The sequence below is a fragment of the Dasypus novemcinctus genome, chromosome 29 (assembly GCF_030445035.2).
Source record: "Dasypus novemcinctus isolate mDasNov1 chromosome 29, mDasNov1.1.hap2, whole genome shotgun sequence".
Taxonomy (NCBI): domain Eukaryota; kingdom Metazoa; phylum Chordata; class Mammalia; order Cingulata; family Dasypodidae; genus Dasypus; species Dasypus novemcinctus.
Genome location: NC_080701.1, coordinates 13,101,507 through 13,119,805, shown reverse-complemented (window position 1 = coordinate 13,119,805; position 18,299 = coordinate 13,101,507). Strand labels below are relative to the sequence as shown.

General features: G+C 44.2%; 1 protein-coding gene across 1 annotated transcript in view; it reads left to right on the top strand.

Annotated features, from left to right (window-relative positions):
* GSR (glutathione-disulfide reductase) overlaps positions 1 to 18,299 on the top strand; it is a 42,355-nt gene that overhangs the window by 14,535 nt on the left and 9,521 nt on the right. Inside the window, 7 exon segments of the mRNA XM_058289989.1 lie at positions 2,924 to 3,018; positions 3,383 to 3,464; positions 5,912 to 6,059; positions 8,784 to 8,838; positions 13,607 to 13,706; positions 15,733 to 15,819; positions 17,731 to 17,889. Of these exon segments, the coding sequence (XP_058145972.1) occupies positions 2,924 to 3,018; positions 3,383 to 3,464; positions 5,912 to 6,059; positions 8,784 to 8,838; positions 13,607 to 13,706; positions 15,733 to 15,819; positions 17,731 to 17,889 (726 nt within the window).

Genomic DNA, 18,299 nt, shown 5'->3' with positions numbered 1-18,299 from the left:
CCAGCAGATAGAAAAGGTGACACCCAACTTGCAGCCCAAGTGCTGATGTGACAGGACGACACGTCAATGCCAGTGGAGGCTTCTCCCACATGTGGCCCGGGTTCACCACCCAGAGTCCCGGGGTGACTTTGCAGAGGGGAGGGGGTTGGCCTGCCGCCTTCTGGTCTTTCATCTACCCTGACGCCTCTCTAAATCAGTTTTTCCCAGGGAAACCAGAGCTGTTTTTCTTCTGGCAAGATGTGTCAAGGTTGTTGTGGGTTCTTGTCTCTTTTGTTTTGTTGGTGGTACCTTTTGCTTTATTTTGTTTTATTATTTTAATTTAAATTAAATTTTTATTTTTATTTTTGGAGGTACCAGGAATTGAACCCAGGACCTTGGATATGGGAAGCAGATGCTCAACCACTGAGCTACACCTGCTTCCCAACCTTTTGCTTTTAAATACAAATACTTTTCCCTATGAATTATTCATTTTTAAATCACGTATTATGTAACTTGGGTATCTCAGGGCCAGTCTAAAATTGTGTTTCTCAAGCTGTTTGAATGACATATCTGGGCACAGGATATGGGTACCTTTGTGGTAAGTAGTCTGCTGATAAAATTGCTTTGCACTCACTTGTATCTTAATCCCCATCTTTGCAGTTCCAAAAATGCATGTTCCACTGATAGGTTTTCTCAGGAGTGATCAGACTAGTGAATTCATCACCCAACATTACAAGGAGTTGTCTTAGAAAATGATACGTTGCCTTTTTACTTTAGAGTGCGTGAAAATTTATCGGGGCCTGGTAATTAGGGCTGGTCATCTGCACATGATACTTTTTTCTCAGTAGGGAGACCCAGCTAGCAAACCAGGTTATTGAATGGAATCTTCTTAATTATTTTCATCAGATTCTGCGGCCTTGTGAATTCTCTTTACCACTCTAGTGATTTTTGGTCGAAAATCTATATAGTACCAGTCACATAGTGTAAATTCACCCTTGACAGAGGAGAAGAATTATCAGCTCTCATTTCCAAAGCTGCCTGTTGCTTATACTTGCAAATAATTTGACTCTTTATTTGCATGTACTGTCAGAACATGTTATAATCCCAAGTTTACAACCTTTTGTTACCTAGAGTACATTTTCCATTGGCAGCTTTCTGGAATCATCTACGCAAATACCCTAATCTCCTTAGTAATGCACGCTTGCCTTTAATTCCAGCAAGGTTTGCCCTAATCTCTTCCCTAGTATAAGTAGATCTTTCCTGTTTTAGGAAATTTTCTTTGGGACATTTTCCCTCAATTATTTTCTCTCCTTTTGATCCTAGATTTCTACATCCATTCTACTTGAAGCCATGCAATTATGGATATATATATATATTGTGTAAATTAATTATAAGTTGGTTTTATGGAGTTTAAATCAATTATGGCTATAAATTCAGTGTTAATTGGTTCTACCTCAGGGCCTCATAATTTTAAAATGCTATCTGGGCTAATACTGCATGGTAGCCCAATTTTTATTTTATTTTTTTAATTTTTTTTTTAAAGATTGATTTATTTCTCTCCCCTCCCTCCACCACCTCGGTTGTTTGTTCTCTGTGTCTATTTGCTGCGTCGTCATCTTTGTCTGCTTCTGTTGTTGTCAGCGGCACAGGAATCTGTGTTTCTTTTTGTTGCTTCATCTTGTTGTGTCAGCTCTCCGTGTGTGTGGCACCATTCCTGGGCAGGCTGCACTTTCTTTTGCGCTGGGCGGCTCTCCTTACGGGGCACACTCCTTGCACGTGGGGCTCCCCTGTGTGGCAGGGCACTCCTTGCACGCATCAGCACTGTGCATGGGCCAGCTCCACACGGGTCAAGGAGGCCCGGGGTTTGAACCGTGAGCCTCCCATGTGGTAGACGGACGCCCTAACCACTGGGCCAAGTCCGCTGCTGTGCTTTTGCATTCTTGAGGTTAGTTGGCACCTGCCTTTTATTTTGTAGAAAAATAGACTGACGCCCAGAGCAACTCCCCCCATCTAGAAGGGCAGAGTGAAGCAGCAATAGAGAGAAGCAGAAGGCTGGGGCTGCTGGCCCCGACCATGCTGGTTCGGTCTGCGCCTGAAACCCAATGCAGTTCATACGGAGGTGCTCCAGAGGGGTTGACGCTGTAACATTGCCCACGATACAAATTGGAAGCAAATAATATCGTACCTTGTGATGATAGGAGATGAAGTGATATTTGTTAAAATAACAATTTATTTGTAGTATTGATCTTTATTACTCACTGTTTAAAATAATTTAGCAAAGTCATCAGTTTATTCATTATGCCTGAAGAGATGGTACAAAGGACTGTAAGGCTCTTCAAGAAGGGTCTAAAGCGTGTGGTGACGAAGGAAAGTGGCAGTTTGAATTCACTTGCCATGAAGATCATTTGGCACAAAGGGCCTTTATGGTTTTATAGGATACATTCCACAAGCAGTGTTTTGAGCCTTTTGAGTTCTAATTACATATATTCCAAAAAGGACATGTTTCGTAGTTGTTGAATATATAATAGGAACTCATTCTCTAAAAGTTTCCAGTTCCTCAACTTTATCTAAAAATTTTCTTGTGACTCCACTATAAAGTTGTTGATGCAATTCCATTTGCTAGAGTTGATATTTTTCAAAAAGGGGGCAGGACTTAAATTTTAACTTAAAAAAAGGAATTTGAGGCTTATAATCTGCTTTTATAGTGTTTATAATCAAGATTATTTAACAGTAGAAGTAATTTCTCCAGACTTTTCAGAAGAAAACCTCTCTATAAAATCTATCTGATCATATTTCTGGACTTTCTCTTTGAAAATGTTTAGTTTTGCTTTTAATTTAAGGTAAGTATTTATACATGCTGTTATATAGTTACCATCCAATATATGGTTTCTTTCTTCCTTTGGGACTCATGCACTCCTGTTTTGGTTACTTTTTTTTTTTACAGGTAATGTGGAACACAGCTGTCCACTTTGAGCTCATGCACGACCACGTTGATTATGGCTTTGAAAGCTGTGAGAGGTAAATTTCATTGGCGGGTGAGTGCTTAGAGAGTTTGATTGCAAATATAGATATTTTTCTTTCATAATTAAGTGAGCCATAATTTTTTTGTAGCCATCAATATTTTAAAGTATTTTAGCAAATTCATTCATTCACTCAATACATACTTGTTGAGTAGCTACCCTGTGCTAGGCACCTTGCCAAAGCCACTAGTTTTCTAAGCAGAAAAGAGTTTGTTTATGGTAGATGTCTGCCAAGCATTGTCCATAGAGTGGAATGCCGGTTCCCCAAAGAGGAGAAAGCAGAGGAGAAAGCAGAGGGTTGTGGGGAAGGGGTGACTGTCTCGGTGACATTTGACTTTGTTCCTCACGCGAGAGGAAAGCCCTGTTTCCCCGTAATGACTCAGGTTTTGTTGCAGTGTCATAAAGGAAAAGCGGGATGCCTATGTGAGCCGCCTGAACACCATCTATCAAAACAACCTAACCAAGGTTTGTCAGCTGGGTGTTCAGCGCCGAAGAGGAGCTGTTCTCTGCTGGAGCATGCTACTGAGCCAAACTGAAATGTCGCCTCTGGGCATATCTCTTATTACTGCTCTTGCTTCTCTTATTTCTTGCGTAATTAATAATTAAGAAGTTCACCTGTCAGAGCAGAAGCCTCTGGCTCTGTGGGCCAATTTATTTTCTATGGAGAGTGGGTGGTGTGGGTGATGTGGGTGAGTCATTTGGCCAGGTCTGTCCTGGCTGCTACATTTTGAGTAGGTGTAGCTCTCTGCTCAAATCAAACATGTAAGAAGCTGACTCACATACCAGTAGGCCAGTTTATTAGCGAAAGTCAGGAGCGTATCTGGCTGAAAAGCTGGTATTGTCCAGTTACTTAAAGCAACTTCATCCTTGGTAGCTACATCTACTCAGGAGACCAAATTTAGGGTTCAGAAGGTTGTTTGTATGAATTAAATCTGATAAAGGAAATTGGGCAGATGTCTGTCTGTCTCCAGCTTAGCATGTTGTCCTTCACTGCGCTAATGCTTTTCCTGCCTTAAACCTTGGATATCCTCCCTCTTCTACCTGGACTAGACTGGAGACATTGACTGATTGTGCACCATTCCACTTGCCTTTTTCTTTTCTTTTTTTTGGAGATATCAGGACTTGAACCCAGGACCTTGTATATGGGAAGTGGATGCTCAACCCACTGAGCTACACCCGTTCCTCTGCCTTTTTCTTGATAGTGTATATCGTACCACCCTTCATCTATCTTTGTGGTCTTACTTTGCAGTTTCTAAGATTTTAACATAGGTTATATTTGTATCAGTAAATTCTTGATATTTGGGCCACTGTAAAAGCATGTCTATCAACCACTTTAGGATGAGTTACTTCTATTAATAACTTACTATTTTTATATTCTTATTCCTGGCTTTAATTTTTGGAGAGTGGTGTTTTCTGATGTTACTCTCTAATTCAAGAGGAAATTATTTGGGGCCTGCTCTCTCCTGTGCATTGACTCCATTTCAGGGCTGCTATACATGAGCATTAAGATACCATTTGTTGGGGAGCGGTTGTGGCTCGAGCAGTTGAGCGCCTTCTTCCCACATTGGAGGTCTTGGGTTTGGTTCCTGCTGCCTACTGAAAAAACAAAACAAGCAAACAAACAAAAAAAACCAACTTAGGGGAGCTGATTGGCTCAGTGGTTGAGCACCAGCTTCCCAAATATGTGGTTCCAGGTTCAATACCTGCCCCAGTACCTCAAAAAAAAAAAAAAAAAAATACCATTTGTTATACTGAAACACCCATACAAAAATCTTTTTTTATTTTTATTATTTTTTTATTTCTTGAAATTTTTTTTTTAATTTCAAAAATCTTTTTTTAAATGGAACTAGAAAAATACTTTTGTAAAAGAGATTGGAAAAGGATTTTTTTGAAGGAAATAGCTTTTTTAAAAAATAACAAATCTTAGTTTATGGTAGAATTTACAATGACCTTTTTCTTGCTGGCATTTTACTATGGGGTAGTAATTACTTAAAGTTGATTCATAAATTCTATTCAGGTAAGGAAATCTTCTAATATCCTAGGAAACGAAAACATAAAATCTAATCAGTTCCTCCCCAAACTGTTATCTTACAATTGTAACTCCGACACACCTCTCTTTGTCTCCCACCACTTAAGAAATCATTATCTCCTCAGGGCAGATACTTCTGGAGCCTTGTAAGTTTTAGCCTTGATCTTAATTCCATTTGATTAAGCTCTGCACCTGCAGAAACAGGCCTGGGATTGTGGTCTTTGAAAAGGAGGAGATAATTCAGAGACAAGCATGTCCCCAGATTTAGAGCATTCCGCTCTGTGCTCGAGCTGGCATGGTTCCTTTGTCCTTGGGAGTGGTCTGTGTTTGCCTTCCAGTGCCTGTGTCACGACGGGCAGAAGCTGGCTGGCGGTCCCCCAAATCAAAGCCCTGGTCCTGACACCTCCAGCCTAGAACTTCACGGTCATGTGATTTTGTGATTTTATTCCCATTTTGCTTCAGAAAACAGAAGCATTGTATTTTCTTCCCTTGACCTGAGTCTTTATTTCTCTTTGGACTCTCCCTCCCTTCCACTTCTTGTTTCTCTCTACCTGCTGCCCTACCCCATCAGCTCCCCCCCCCCCCCCCCCCCCGCAACACATGATTCTTCAATTTATGTTCACTGAAAGTGAGGAGGACTCTCACCCTCAAGACGTGGGGACTAGGATGCAGTCTTTTTCTCTGTATGGGTAACTTGCATGTGTTTCTTGATTTCTGGGTTAGGAATCTGGCAGAAATCTGGGATAATGGCATCGGCTTGTCTTGGCATCAGCTAACCAGAAATCAAAATCCGCAGTAGAAGAGGGGAAGGATCTGATAAGTTACAGTGCGCATTTTGTTTTATGGTAAGGACGAGCTAATGTCTCCATGGTTCCTGCTTCAGTCCCATATAGAAATCATCCGTGGCCGTGCAGCATTCACAGGCGACCCCGAGCCCACGATAGAGGTCAACGGGAGAAAATACACGGCTCCGCACATCCTGATTGCCACGGGAGGCATGCCTGCCTTTCCACAGGAGAGCCAGGTCCCCGGTGAGTCTTCCAGAGGCACCTCCTTCTTACGAACAGGCGGGAGCAGCTGACTGTTGCTTTCGACCTTATAAGCCAAAGCAGCAGCCTGCCCATACCAGTTATGTCTTTTGAAAAAGAGAACAAGAGAAACAAGAGAAGGTGTCTGCGGAACCTGAAGGTAATTGGCTTAAGCGGTGGCGAGCGATGGGGCTGAGAAAGACACCTCCAGCCCCCGCTCAGGAATAAGGAGGCCTCCTGCAGGTAACACGGGGGGGGGAGCCCAGAACCCCACCTTTTCCTCTCAGCACCGGTGGAGGGGCGTTTCCTCTTTGATTTAAGGGAGAGAAATCTTATAAGGAGAATTAGCAATTTAAGTCTCTTTTATATGCATATTTTACTCTAATATGGGCCAAGTTAAAAGGCTAAAGCAGTAAGGAGCCTCCGCGATAGCCTGTCTGGCCTGTGCATTCTCTGTACATGGGGGCTGAGCCCAGGGATGAAGAGGGAGCCTCCTGCCTTATTCTTAGGCAAGAAACATCGTCCATGTCTTCCTCCCTAACCAGCTCCTAAGGTCTTTGCGGCCAGTGGGCATCGTTTATACATCTTTTGCGCTCTCCATGATTGGCTTCTTAAGATCCATGACCAACCTGCCCTTGTGTGCAAGATTTGGAGTGTGTATGCGTGTCTACATTTTTTTCTTCTCTTAGGAGATTATAAATTTTTACCAGCTTTAAAAAGGGGTTCATGACCCCCAAAAGGTAAAGAACAACTTCCATAAAAGAAACAAACAAATATTTATTTGAAACTTACTTAATGTGAGGTCGTCAGCTCTGTTCTGCAGGCACTCATTGAGCCCCTGCTACACGACAGGCGCTAGAAAATAGGCATAGAGACATAGAGGAGAAAAGAATCAGTTACTGTATTTCATTGACTTTTAAGGCACACATTTTATCGTACTGAAAATTTCATTCCTCACACCAGTGTTCACAGTGGCATTATTCACAGTTGCCAAAAGATGGAAGCACCCCAAGTGTCCATCAACTGATGAATAGATAAATAAAATGTGGTATATACATGCAATGGGATATTATTCAGCCCTAAAAAAGAATGAAGTTCTGATATATATGATAGCATGGATTAACCTTGAAAACATCATGTTGACTGAAATAAGCCAGACACAAAAGGACAAATACTGTGTGATTTTGCTGATTTGAAACAATTAGAATAAGCAAATTCCTAGAGTCAGAATCTAGAATATAAGTTACCCGGGAACAGGGTGGGGATAAGAAATGGGAGGTTAAGCTTCAAAATGTACAGGCTTCTTATTCGGAATAATGGAAATGTTTTGGTCATGGATGGTGGTGATAGTAGCACAACACTGTGAACACAGTTAACAGCAGTGAAATATGTATCTAATGTTTAAAGAGGGAAATGTTAGATTGTATATTTGGTAACAAAAAAAAATTAAAAAGAAATCCATGGAACTCCACTACACAGTCAACCCTGAATTAAACCATGGACCTTATTAATAGTACAATTATAAAATGTGCTATCATTAGTTGTAGCAGATGTTCCAGACCAATGCAAGGTGGCAGTGGTGGGGTGGTGCATGGGAATACTGGATGTTATGCATGGCTGCAGAAGTGAGTTTCATTACACTTCTGAAATCAGGGTGTCTTTTAATCATGGTGTCTCGGGTTTGATCAAAAGCAAGTGTTTTAAGTAAATGATGAGATAGGGCAGGGATGAAAGAGAAGGAATCAAATCGACAGCCCAAGGCTTTGACTGAAGTGCTGAACTTAAGAGAGGGATGTGACTTGAGAGATACAGTTAAGGTTCAATTCTAAATAAACTGGGTTTTTTTTTTAAAGATTTATTTTTCATTTATTTCCCTCCCCTTCCCCTCCCCCCCCACCCCAGTTGTCTGCTCTCTGTGTCTGTTTGCTGCGTGTTCTTCCGTGCCCACTTCCATTGTTGTATTGTTGTCAGTGGCACCAGGAAACTGTGTCTATTCTTATTGCGTCATCTTGCTGTGTCAGCTCTCCGTGTGTGTGGCGCCATTCCTGGGCAGGCTACACTTACTTTCGTGCTGGGCGGCTCTCCTTACAGGGTGCTCTCCTTGCATGTGGGGCTCCCGTACGCGGGGGATACCCCTGCGTGGCACGGGACTCCTTGTGCGCATCAGCACTGCGCATGGGCCAGCTTCAGCTCCACACGGGTCAAGGAGGCCCGGGGTTTGAACCGCGGACCTCCCATGTGGTAGGCAGACACCCTATCCACTAGGCCAAGTCTGCTTCCTACATTGAGTTTTGAAGCAAAGTGGCATTGTGTCATAGGACAGTGAAAAAAAATAGAACAGGAATTTTGGAAGAAGACCAAAACTGGAACTATGCATTTGGGTATCTTCCACATTGAGATGAGTTGTTTGAAACCTTTGAAGAAGAGAGTAGAGAGAAGCAGGCTGGAGCAGAACCAGCAGAGTCTCTTCACAGAGCTGAGGAGATGCTAGTTCCTCAGACAAATTTAAAGGCTGTTTAGTCATCACTGTTCCTATTTCTACAGAGAAAATAAAACATTGATTCAGGGAAGACTTGGTTGGTGGCTTCCCAAGTGGAAGCTTTCACAAAACTTGTCAAAACAGAGATTATGTTGGCTGAGAAAGTGTTTGGTTCTTGCGTAAAATGTTACGATTATTTTTCAAGGGCAAGTACAACGTTATGTGATATATGGTGTTTTTCTACCTAGGTGCCAGCCTGGGAATAACCAGCGATGGGTTTTTTCAGCTAGAAGAATTGCCCCGGTAAGCTGGTTTCCTCCCTGACCTCCATGGCTCGTTCTCCTGCCATCTCTCCTGCTGGCATTTCTTCTACCCTCTCCAGCCCCAACCGTTAAGTGTAAGAATTTCCTGAATTCGTTCTCTATCCCTTCAGTATTCGTGGCCGGTGGCCTCCTCCACTAATCAGATGACTCAGATATTTAATGGTTTTGGTCAGAGGCCATTGCAGAATTTTTATAATCAGAATCAAATACTGGGTGATTTCTTGGAATCTATAGTAAAGTCCACTAAAGTCAGCCTGAGTTTCCAACATGAAAACAAAAGCAAGTTTAAAGCTGTCTTTCCTTTTTCACCTTGATAGGGAGTGTCCAGATGATGTACGTAAATTAATTTTGATTCTGGTTTTCAGAGCAGCTAGCGCTGAAAGTTCTGTCAGCCCCACAAAAATGCATTTTCTGAAGTTTTTCTTTACATGCGCTTGTCAGAATAACTTCACTTGTCTTCTGTCATAGAGTTACATACCTGGAGGGAAAAAAGATAAAGAGGAAGACGATTTCCCTAATTTGAGGATGCTGCAAATTGGAGGCCTTTGAGGTTAGAGGAGTCCACCAGGGACCCAGGAGGGGCTCAGCTGGCCCAGAGGCGGCCTTTGCTCCTGGAGGACGCCCTCTGGAGCCGGGATTGCTCAGCCCTGCTGCCCCCTCCCCGTGTCGCTGATCCAGACCGAGGGCCTAATCTTTGGCTTTTATGAAGACTTTCCTTGAGGATGACTAGTAATCCACGTTCTTACCTTTAATCTCATTCACATGGAGTCACAGGAAGGGACAAGCGAGCACTTCTGTGCGGCTCCCCGGCTCCAGTGAAAACGTCCCATTTCCATACTCAGAGCAGACAGGGTGCTGAGTCAATCTCCTGCCTGCGGAGTTTTGATCAAAACAGTTTTTAGATTTTCGGACATAGAGACACGTGTTGGAGAACGGCCTTCACGGCCTCACGAACCACCCTGTGCTGCTTGGTTTTAGGGTTGAATGATATGACGCATGTGATCATGTACTTAGAAATGCGGTCACGGCGCACCGTGTTTAGATGATGTAATTCAGTCTAGACTCGTCAGAGGAGTTTCATGATAGCCACCTGTCCATTAAACAGTTTACACTCATTTATTAAACTTGTATTGGCATGCATGTTATTAACAGAGGCTCTGGGGACACAGGAAAATGAATTAACAGTTGATAACATGATTTTTCTTTCCTTTTTCTTTCATAAGACCCCTGTACCTGTTACAGCTTTTGTGAATAAGTAAATAAGTGGGGAAGGACGAATTCTGTGAGCAAGGCGCCATGTGCTGTGGGCAGTGCAGTTTGGTTTTTGCCCTCAGAGGGCTTTATGGTCTGGGTGGTGATAAAGATGTGGACCAGCCATAGAGCAAGAGGTTCTGAGTACCGTCATGAGGTTAAAAGAGAAGTGGTTTGAGGATTCAGAGGAACAAAAGATCATTTCTGTGGTCGCCTTGGTGTAAGTGCTGGGAACTGGGAGAGCAGCACTGAGCTCCTTGCAGTTGCCTGGAGAAGCCAGGTCATTTCACTATGGTTTCTTGTATGTCCCCTCTGCTTGGATGTGTCCCCCAATCCCTGCAACAACTACTCGTTTTTCAAGACTCGGGAGCATTTTCGGAGCCCTCAAGACCCCTGCGAGACCTGACCTGGCCTCTCTGCCCCAGCAGCCTTCAGGGCACGTTTCCCCTCTTTACCGGAGGTACCACCGTCCATCCTCTGTAGTGTACTGAGACACGAATATAAGTATTTGTGGAAGAGAAGACAGATGACGAAAAGGAGGAGGGAAGAATCAAGGAAGGGGAAAGAGGCCGACGTAATAGGAGAGAGGGAGGTAGAGAAGGAAGCAGAGCTTCCTTCCATAGGTTCTGAACCACACAGATGTGCGTCCTGTACTGTCGGCTGAGAGTCATCACCTCGAACTTGGAGCCAGAGGCCCTCCAAGGACAGGGGCTCACAATACAGATCCCTTGCTTATAGAAGATGCTAGAGGAAGGTTTCCTTTGTTCTTCCTGTAATTGCATACTTCTTGCACAAGCACTGTGACGGGGTAAAGGACCATGTTTGATGCCTTAGAAGGCTCCGTGCCCGAGTGGAATAGCGATCGCTGACGAGCTCTTACTCTCTGGGCTACAGCGCAGCAGAAAACGTTGCTGCTCTGGGCAGGATCAGAGCTTCTCCGCTGTGGACTTAGACCTTCATCAAAGCATTCATCTAGTTTGTTGTTGTTGTTATTAGTTTTTTTTTAGGTCTTGGGGTCAGGGTTTGAACCCAGGACCTCGTATGTGGGAAGCCGGTGCTCAACTAATAAGCCACAGCAGGCCCCTGAGTTGGTTTTTTCATTTGTTTGCTTGTTGTTTTGTTTTTGTTTTTAGGCGGCACTGGGAACCACGTCTGGGAACTTCCACGCGGGAAGCAGGTGTAGCCACATCTGCTCTCTCTCGTTTTTAAACCTTTATTTATTTTATTAGAGTAACTGTGGGTTTACAGAAAAATCATGCAGAAAATAGAGTACCCATAGACCCTGTTATCAATACCTTGCATTAGTGTCGTATATTTGTTACAATTGACAAAAGAATATTATAATTGTCCTATTTGCTGGAGCCCAAAGTTTACATCAGGGTTCACTGATGTGAACTATGTTTACAACATAGTTCACCCTCTATATTGGTGTTGCATAGTCCTGTGGTTCTTTCTCATTGAAATTTTTTTCTAGTAACATATGCATAACCCAAAGGTTCCTCCTTTAACTATGTAATTCAGTGCTGTTAATTATGGTCACAATATTGTGCTGCCATCATCAGATTCTTTCTTAGACCCTGTTTTATTCAAGGAGCTTAGCTTTACTTCAGACGTAGCCTGCAAATTAAAGTGACTTGCTGAAATTGCCCATTAATCAAGGATTGATGGAATTGAACAAAGAGCCAGGAGAATTATTGAGCAGAGTAGAACAATGGTGGTGAGAATCTTGGCCCCAGTTTTAGTTTGAGCTCAAAGGATCTTTGAATAAGGAGTCATCTCTAGTTTCAAAGGTGTTTCTGTTTCTCCTCTGAAGAATTAGGGCTAACGGCCTTTTTAAAAAAATAACTAGAAATGCGTTTCCCTTGTTCTACAAAGGCATATTTTATACTTAAATTTGCACTGTGATATTCTGGGTTGGGTCTTTTTTTTTTTTAAAGACTTATTTTTTTATATGTTTCTTCCCTCTCCTCCGTCCCCCTGTTGTCTGTTCTCTCTGTATCCATTCACTGTGTGTTCTGTGTCTGCTTGTATTCTCATTAGGCGGCTCTGGGAACCCATCCTGGGACCTTCCAGAGTGGGAGAGGGGTGATTCCTCTCTTGCACCACCCATCTCCCTCTTCTGCTTCATCTTATTTTCTCTCCTCTGTGTCTCTTGTTGCATCATCTTGCTGCGCCACCTCTCCACATTGGCCAGCACTCCTGTGCGGGCAGCTTTCCCACACTGGGCTGCATTCACACCCAGGGTGTCACTTCTGCGCAAGGTGGCATTTCCGTGTGGGTTGGCACTTCACGTGGCCCAGCTCACCGCATGGGCCAGCTCGCCCTCAGCAGGAGGCCCTGGGCATCAAACCCTGGACCTCCTATATGGTAGATGGGAGCCCAATTGGTTGAGCCACATCCATTTCCCTGGGTTGGATCTTGAAATAGAAGAAAAAACATTGATGAAAAACAAGTGAGATCCAAATAAAGTCTGGAACTTATCCAATAGTAATGTATCAATGTCAACTTTAGTTTTGATGACTATGCCATGGTTATGTAAGATGTTAACTTCAGGACAAACAGGGCACAGAGGGTAAGCTCTGTACTATCTCTGCAACTTTTCTATAAATCTAAAATTATCCCCCCCCCAAATTTGTTTTTTTAAAAGACTTATTTCCACACCCCACACCCCACCCCCACCACCTATGTTCGCTCTCTGCTCTCTGAGCATTTGCTACGCACTCCTCTGTGTCTTCTTGTCCTCTCATCTTGTCTTCTCTTTAGGAGGCACTGGGAACCGATCCTGGGACCTTCCAACGTGGGAGAGAGGCACTCAATTGCCCGAGCCGCCTAGCTCCCTGGTTTGTCGTGTCTTTCTCTGTATCTCCTCTGTGTTTCTTTTTTGTTGGCTCATCTCGTTGTGCCAGCTCTCTGTGCTATGCGGGCCAGTTCGCTTTCACCAGGAGGCCCCGGGTACCAAACCTAGGACTTTCCATATGGCAGATGGGAGCCCAGTGTCTTGAGCCACATCCACTTCCCCATAACAGTTCTTTTTTTTTTTAAAGGTTTGATTTTTTATTTATTTCTCTCCCCTTCCCCCCACCCCCAGTTATCTGCTCTCTGTGTCCATTCGCTGTGTGTTCTTCTGTGACCGCTTCTATCCCTATCAGCAGTACTGGGAATCTGTGTTTCTTTTTGTTGCGTCATCTTGCTGTGTCAGCTCTCCGTGTGGATGGCACCATTCCCGGGCAGGCTGCACTTTCTTTCACGCTGGGTGGCTCTCCTTATGGGGCGCACTCCTTGTGCATGGGGCTCCCCTACATGGGGGACACCCCTGTGTGGCACGGCACTCCTTGCGCGCATCAGCACCGCGCATGGGCCAGCTCCACACGGGTCACGGAGGCCCTGGGTTTGAACCGCGGATCTCCCATGTGGTAGACGGACGCTCTAACCACTGGGCCAAGTCCGCTTCCCTAAAAGTTCATTTTTTTAAAATGAGCGCTGTGCTCTCCTTTTAGCCGCAGTGTCATCGTGGGCGCAGGGTACATCGCTGTGGAGATCGCCGGAATCCTTTCAGCCCTGGGCTCTAGGACCTCACTCATGATACGGCATGATAAGGTAAATGCAATCCTTTTCCCTTCCTGTTTCTTCATGTCGATTAAAAAAAAAACCCACAGAGGATTTTCTCCTCTGTTGTCCTTAATTAAATACTAGGGTACATTAATTAGATACTAGAATACAGAGCACATGGACATCAGGCGGGGCTGATCCACGTTATTAGAAATAACCCTGATAGCCCCTCCCAGCTGCCTGTGCCTGGCTGATGGCAGTGATTTTGATTTGACCTCAGCCGGTGGTAGATAGTCACCAGACACCTATGTTCAAGGTTAAATATAAATACTAGCTAAATAGACTGGCAGGTTGATTTCTTATTCTGGAAATCAATTTCATACGATAAGGTAGTGTTAGACTGTTTCAACATTCAAAAAAATTCACTAAATTCTTTGCATTAAAAGGAACTTTATAGATGGTCTACTCTACCTCATTTTATAGAATGAGAAATTAAGGCTCAAGCAGTTGAGTGCCTGCTTCCCACATTGGAGGTCCCGGGTTCAGTCCCAGGTACCTTCTAAAACCAAAACAACCAACAAGCAAGCAAACAGAGAAAAACCAACTCAGGGAAGCCCATGTGACTCAGTGGTTCACTCCCTGTCCCCAGTACCTTAAAAAAAAAAAAAAAAAAATTAAAGCCAAAAGAAGTTTTATGACTTCCAATTAGTCTCAAAACTTGGAGTCAATTAAGGCCGCAGAAAGCCCAGACCAGTATTCTCGGTGCTGAAATGCAGCCGCCACGCCAGCCATTCCTCGGTTAAGCACTGCTGATGTGGCCCAGTATTAGTGTTCTCAAACACTCGCTGAAACAGTAGCAAGAGCAGTAGCCGAGAATCTGGGTCCCACTGCTGGCTGCCCCTAACAGGTGCGTGGTTTGGGCAGGTCGTTTGATGCTTTGGGCCCTTGCTGGGAGAGGAGCTCCGAGATCCCTGCTCCCAGATGCAGTGATTCTTGTTCTTTAGTTACTGGGGGGAGACAGGGATGCGGTCGTCCTAGTCACTGCGTGTACCTCAAGGAGCTTTCTCACTGGCCTGGAAACTTGTCATACAATTAACCCCTGGGAGATTTGTGTCCTGAAAAATGCTTTTCATAGGCAAACATTATTCTGCATTGCTGGAATGTATGTCAATAAATTGGAAGGAAGGGGAAAAGCAGAGAGATAGCTAACCTGAACTTAGTAAATGGATAAGTACATAAACAATCTACAGTGGAGTAGATAATTCCCGCCTTTATAAAGCCGGCTCTTTTGCAGAGAGCCTCGGCAGCTTGGGCTTCCTGTCCCTCCCTGTTCCAGTGCTTCCTGCCCTTTCTTCCTCTTCTCCCTGGCCTGGGTAACTCCAGTCTGGAGCACCACTGTGGAGACTCATGACCCCGCACCTTAACTGTGCCTGGGAGGTGTGCATGTGTGTTAGTATCACAAATAAACATAAGGCCAGGCTAAGGCGATTTCACAGAGAACCTTCCCTTAATGCAGGAGTTCTTAACCTTTTGTGTTTCGCTGACCCCTTTGCCATTTGGGTGAAAACCATGGACCCTTACTAGTTCCACACTATACTGTGTGTCGTTATTTAATAAATATATCACACCTGCACCAACACATCCCCATGAGAATGATGTGTTTTTGAATGTCAGTGCAAGCTCACAGACCCCTCTTAAGAACCCCTGCTTTAAAGTCTGTCACCGGGGAACAGGCCTGGAATACTGAAAAGGCAGGGGAATTTCTGGTCCCTAGTCTTACTGGAAACAGGGACAAACTCGGGAGGTGAGGAACATGATGACAATCGAGACTGAGGGTTGACGTCATTTAATTTTAAAACTGGAGTCGGTGACGTCACCTGCAGTCCAGACATTGGTGGCAACTTAGGGAATAGAGGACTTAAATCCCAGCTCACAACATGGCCATGAATGAAGAAGGAGATGAGAGGGAGGGAGTACAACACTGAAATATCCCTCCTGAGTTTGAGCGTGTCTTTAATCAAATTTTATTCCCTTTCCCACTTCCCATCCCTCTGCTGCCTGTGTTTGTATACAGGTACTTAGGCATTTCGACTCAGTAATCAGTTCAAACTGCACTGAAGAGCTGGAGAACGCCGGCATAGAGGTCCTGAAATACTCCCAGGTATGACCGAGCCCAGGCAAGGTTAGGTTAGCCCCTCAGCTGTCTGTCTGTCCTGAATCACACTTTTTGCTTTTTGCCTCCTCCAGTTAGTTTTATAAACATGAAACTCTATGGAGACCCCAGTTGCTTTATTCCCTTCTGCAGTCCTAGCAATTATTTCCTTTCGTCTGAAAAGCTGTATTTCACATTAAGATAGTAATGAAATCAAGATATAAAAAATGAGAAATCTAGCAGTTGAATTTAGAACTAAAGCATTGAAAGTTGTACTTGAAGTGAAGTGGATGTGGCTCAGGTGACTGGGCTCACACCTACCACATGGGAGGTCGCTGGTTTGGATCCTTGTGCTGCCTAAAGAAGACAGTGAGCTGGCACAATGAGCAGGCACAGCTAGCTGGCACAAGATGATGCAACAAGAGATGTAAGAAGAAAAACATAATGAGAGACACAACAGAAGCAGGGAGCAGAGGTTCCCAGTGCCTTCGAAAAACTGAGCTGATGTGATAAACAGGTGTGGTGCGCTAACTCAACAAGATAACACAACAAGAGACATGGGGAGGAAAAACAGAATGAGAGACACAACAAAGCAGGGAACAGAGATGGCTCAAACAATTAGAGGGGAAGCAGATTTGGCTCAACGGATGGGGCGTCCGCCTACCACATGGGTGGTCCGAGGTTCAAACCCAGGGCTTCCTGACTCGTGTGATGAACTGGCCCATGCACAGTGCTGAGGCACACAGGGAGTCCTGTGTCACTCAGGGGTGTCCCCCGTGTAGGGGAACCCCATGCGCAAGGAGAGCACCCTGTAAGGAGAGCTGCCCCACATGAGAAAAGCGCAGCCTGCCCAGGAGTGGTGCCACACACATGGAGAGATGATGCAGCAAGATGATGCAACAAAAAGAGATACAGATTCCGGGTGCCGCTGACAAGAATACAAGCAGACACAGAAGAACACACAGCGAATGGACACGGAGAGCAGACATCTGGGGGGAGAGGGGAAAAGGGAGAGAAATAAAAAATAAATCATTAAAAAAACAAAAAAAAACCCAGACACCTCCCTCCCACATCAGAGGTCCCGGGTTCAGCTCCCATTGCCTCCTAATGAAACAAGGAACAAGGAAGACAAAAAGACACAGCAGGTGAAAAACAAGAAGGGGGTGGGAAGAAATAAATAAATAAAATAAATCTTAAAAAAATGTTATACTTTAATACTTACCAGAATCCTTGTTTTTCAGGTTTATATTTGCTTTTTGGGAAATGTTATTGTGGAATCTATTTTTAAAGCTATTCTTTTGGGTTTAATAGATGGATAGAATTACAAAATACCCTTCAGGGAATTGCTTGGATTTCAGCACCATTCTCCTAGAGAATTAGCCTTGAAAACCTGATTTTTTTTCCCCCAACTCCACCTTTTCAGCATAGCCATGTTAACTAAAGTAACAAACTGAACTTGCTCTGTGAAGGCGGAAGTGTGAGACTGGTGATTGGGGTTTGTGTCAGAACCCCTTTAGGATAATCACTAAAATACAGGCTCAGCCCTGCTGGGGCTAGTTCTCACCCACCTCTCCCCCACTCTGATTAAGAACGCCCAGGGAGAAGCCGAGATTGTATGGTTTGAAAAAGTTCCCTGTGTGGTGCTGCTGCGGCCACTCCCTCCCTGCATTCCAGTTGAGAAGCACCGGCTCACGTTTGTGACTTACGGGGTGAATCTGAGCAGACCTTTCAAGTGCTCAGCTGGATGATTTGAACCTGGGAAACGCACCTGGCCCCAGCGAGCTTTAGTGCTGCTGGTCAGTGCCTATGTCAGCATGTAGGATTCAGCGGGTATTTTAAAAGGGTTCAGAATTCTAGTTTAACCTTTCCTTGCTTTCCTTTCCTTTTTTATTCCATTCAACACGGTTCATTTGCCAATAGGTCAGGGAGGTTAAGCAGACCTCGTCTGGCTTGGAACTCTCTGTGGTTACTTCAGTTCCTGGGAGGGAACCCACCTCTACCACCATCCAGCACGTCGACTGCCTGCTCTGGGCCATCGGGCGGGACCCCAACACCAGGGACCTTAACTTAAACCAAGTGGTGAGTTGTCCTGGTCTGCCCAAAGCACTCTTGAGTCTGTTAGTGGCCTTGTGATTCCCCACCCCTTCCCCAGACACCCAAAATTTTGGTGAAATCTTTTTCTTTTCATTCTGTGTATCCAGTTTGTCATTGAGTTCCATTACTTCTTCCTTTGCAATTAAAAAAAAAAACTTTCCCTTTCTAATGTCATCTCTCTAGATCAGTTCCCTGCCACCTTTAATCTAGATTGTCCAGCAGTTCGCTGGCTCTTTCTTACAGACTTTCTATTTACTAGGATGCTTGTCTCCTCAAAGTTGTATAATGAAATAGCAAATTCATATTATCTAATTTAACCTTCCCAACAACTCTCTGAGACGTAAGGATGAAGAAAGCAGGAACACAGATGTAACACACAGTTGTCAAGCTGAAAA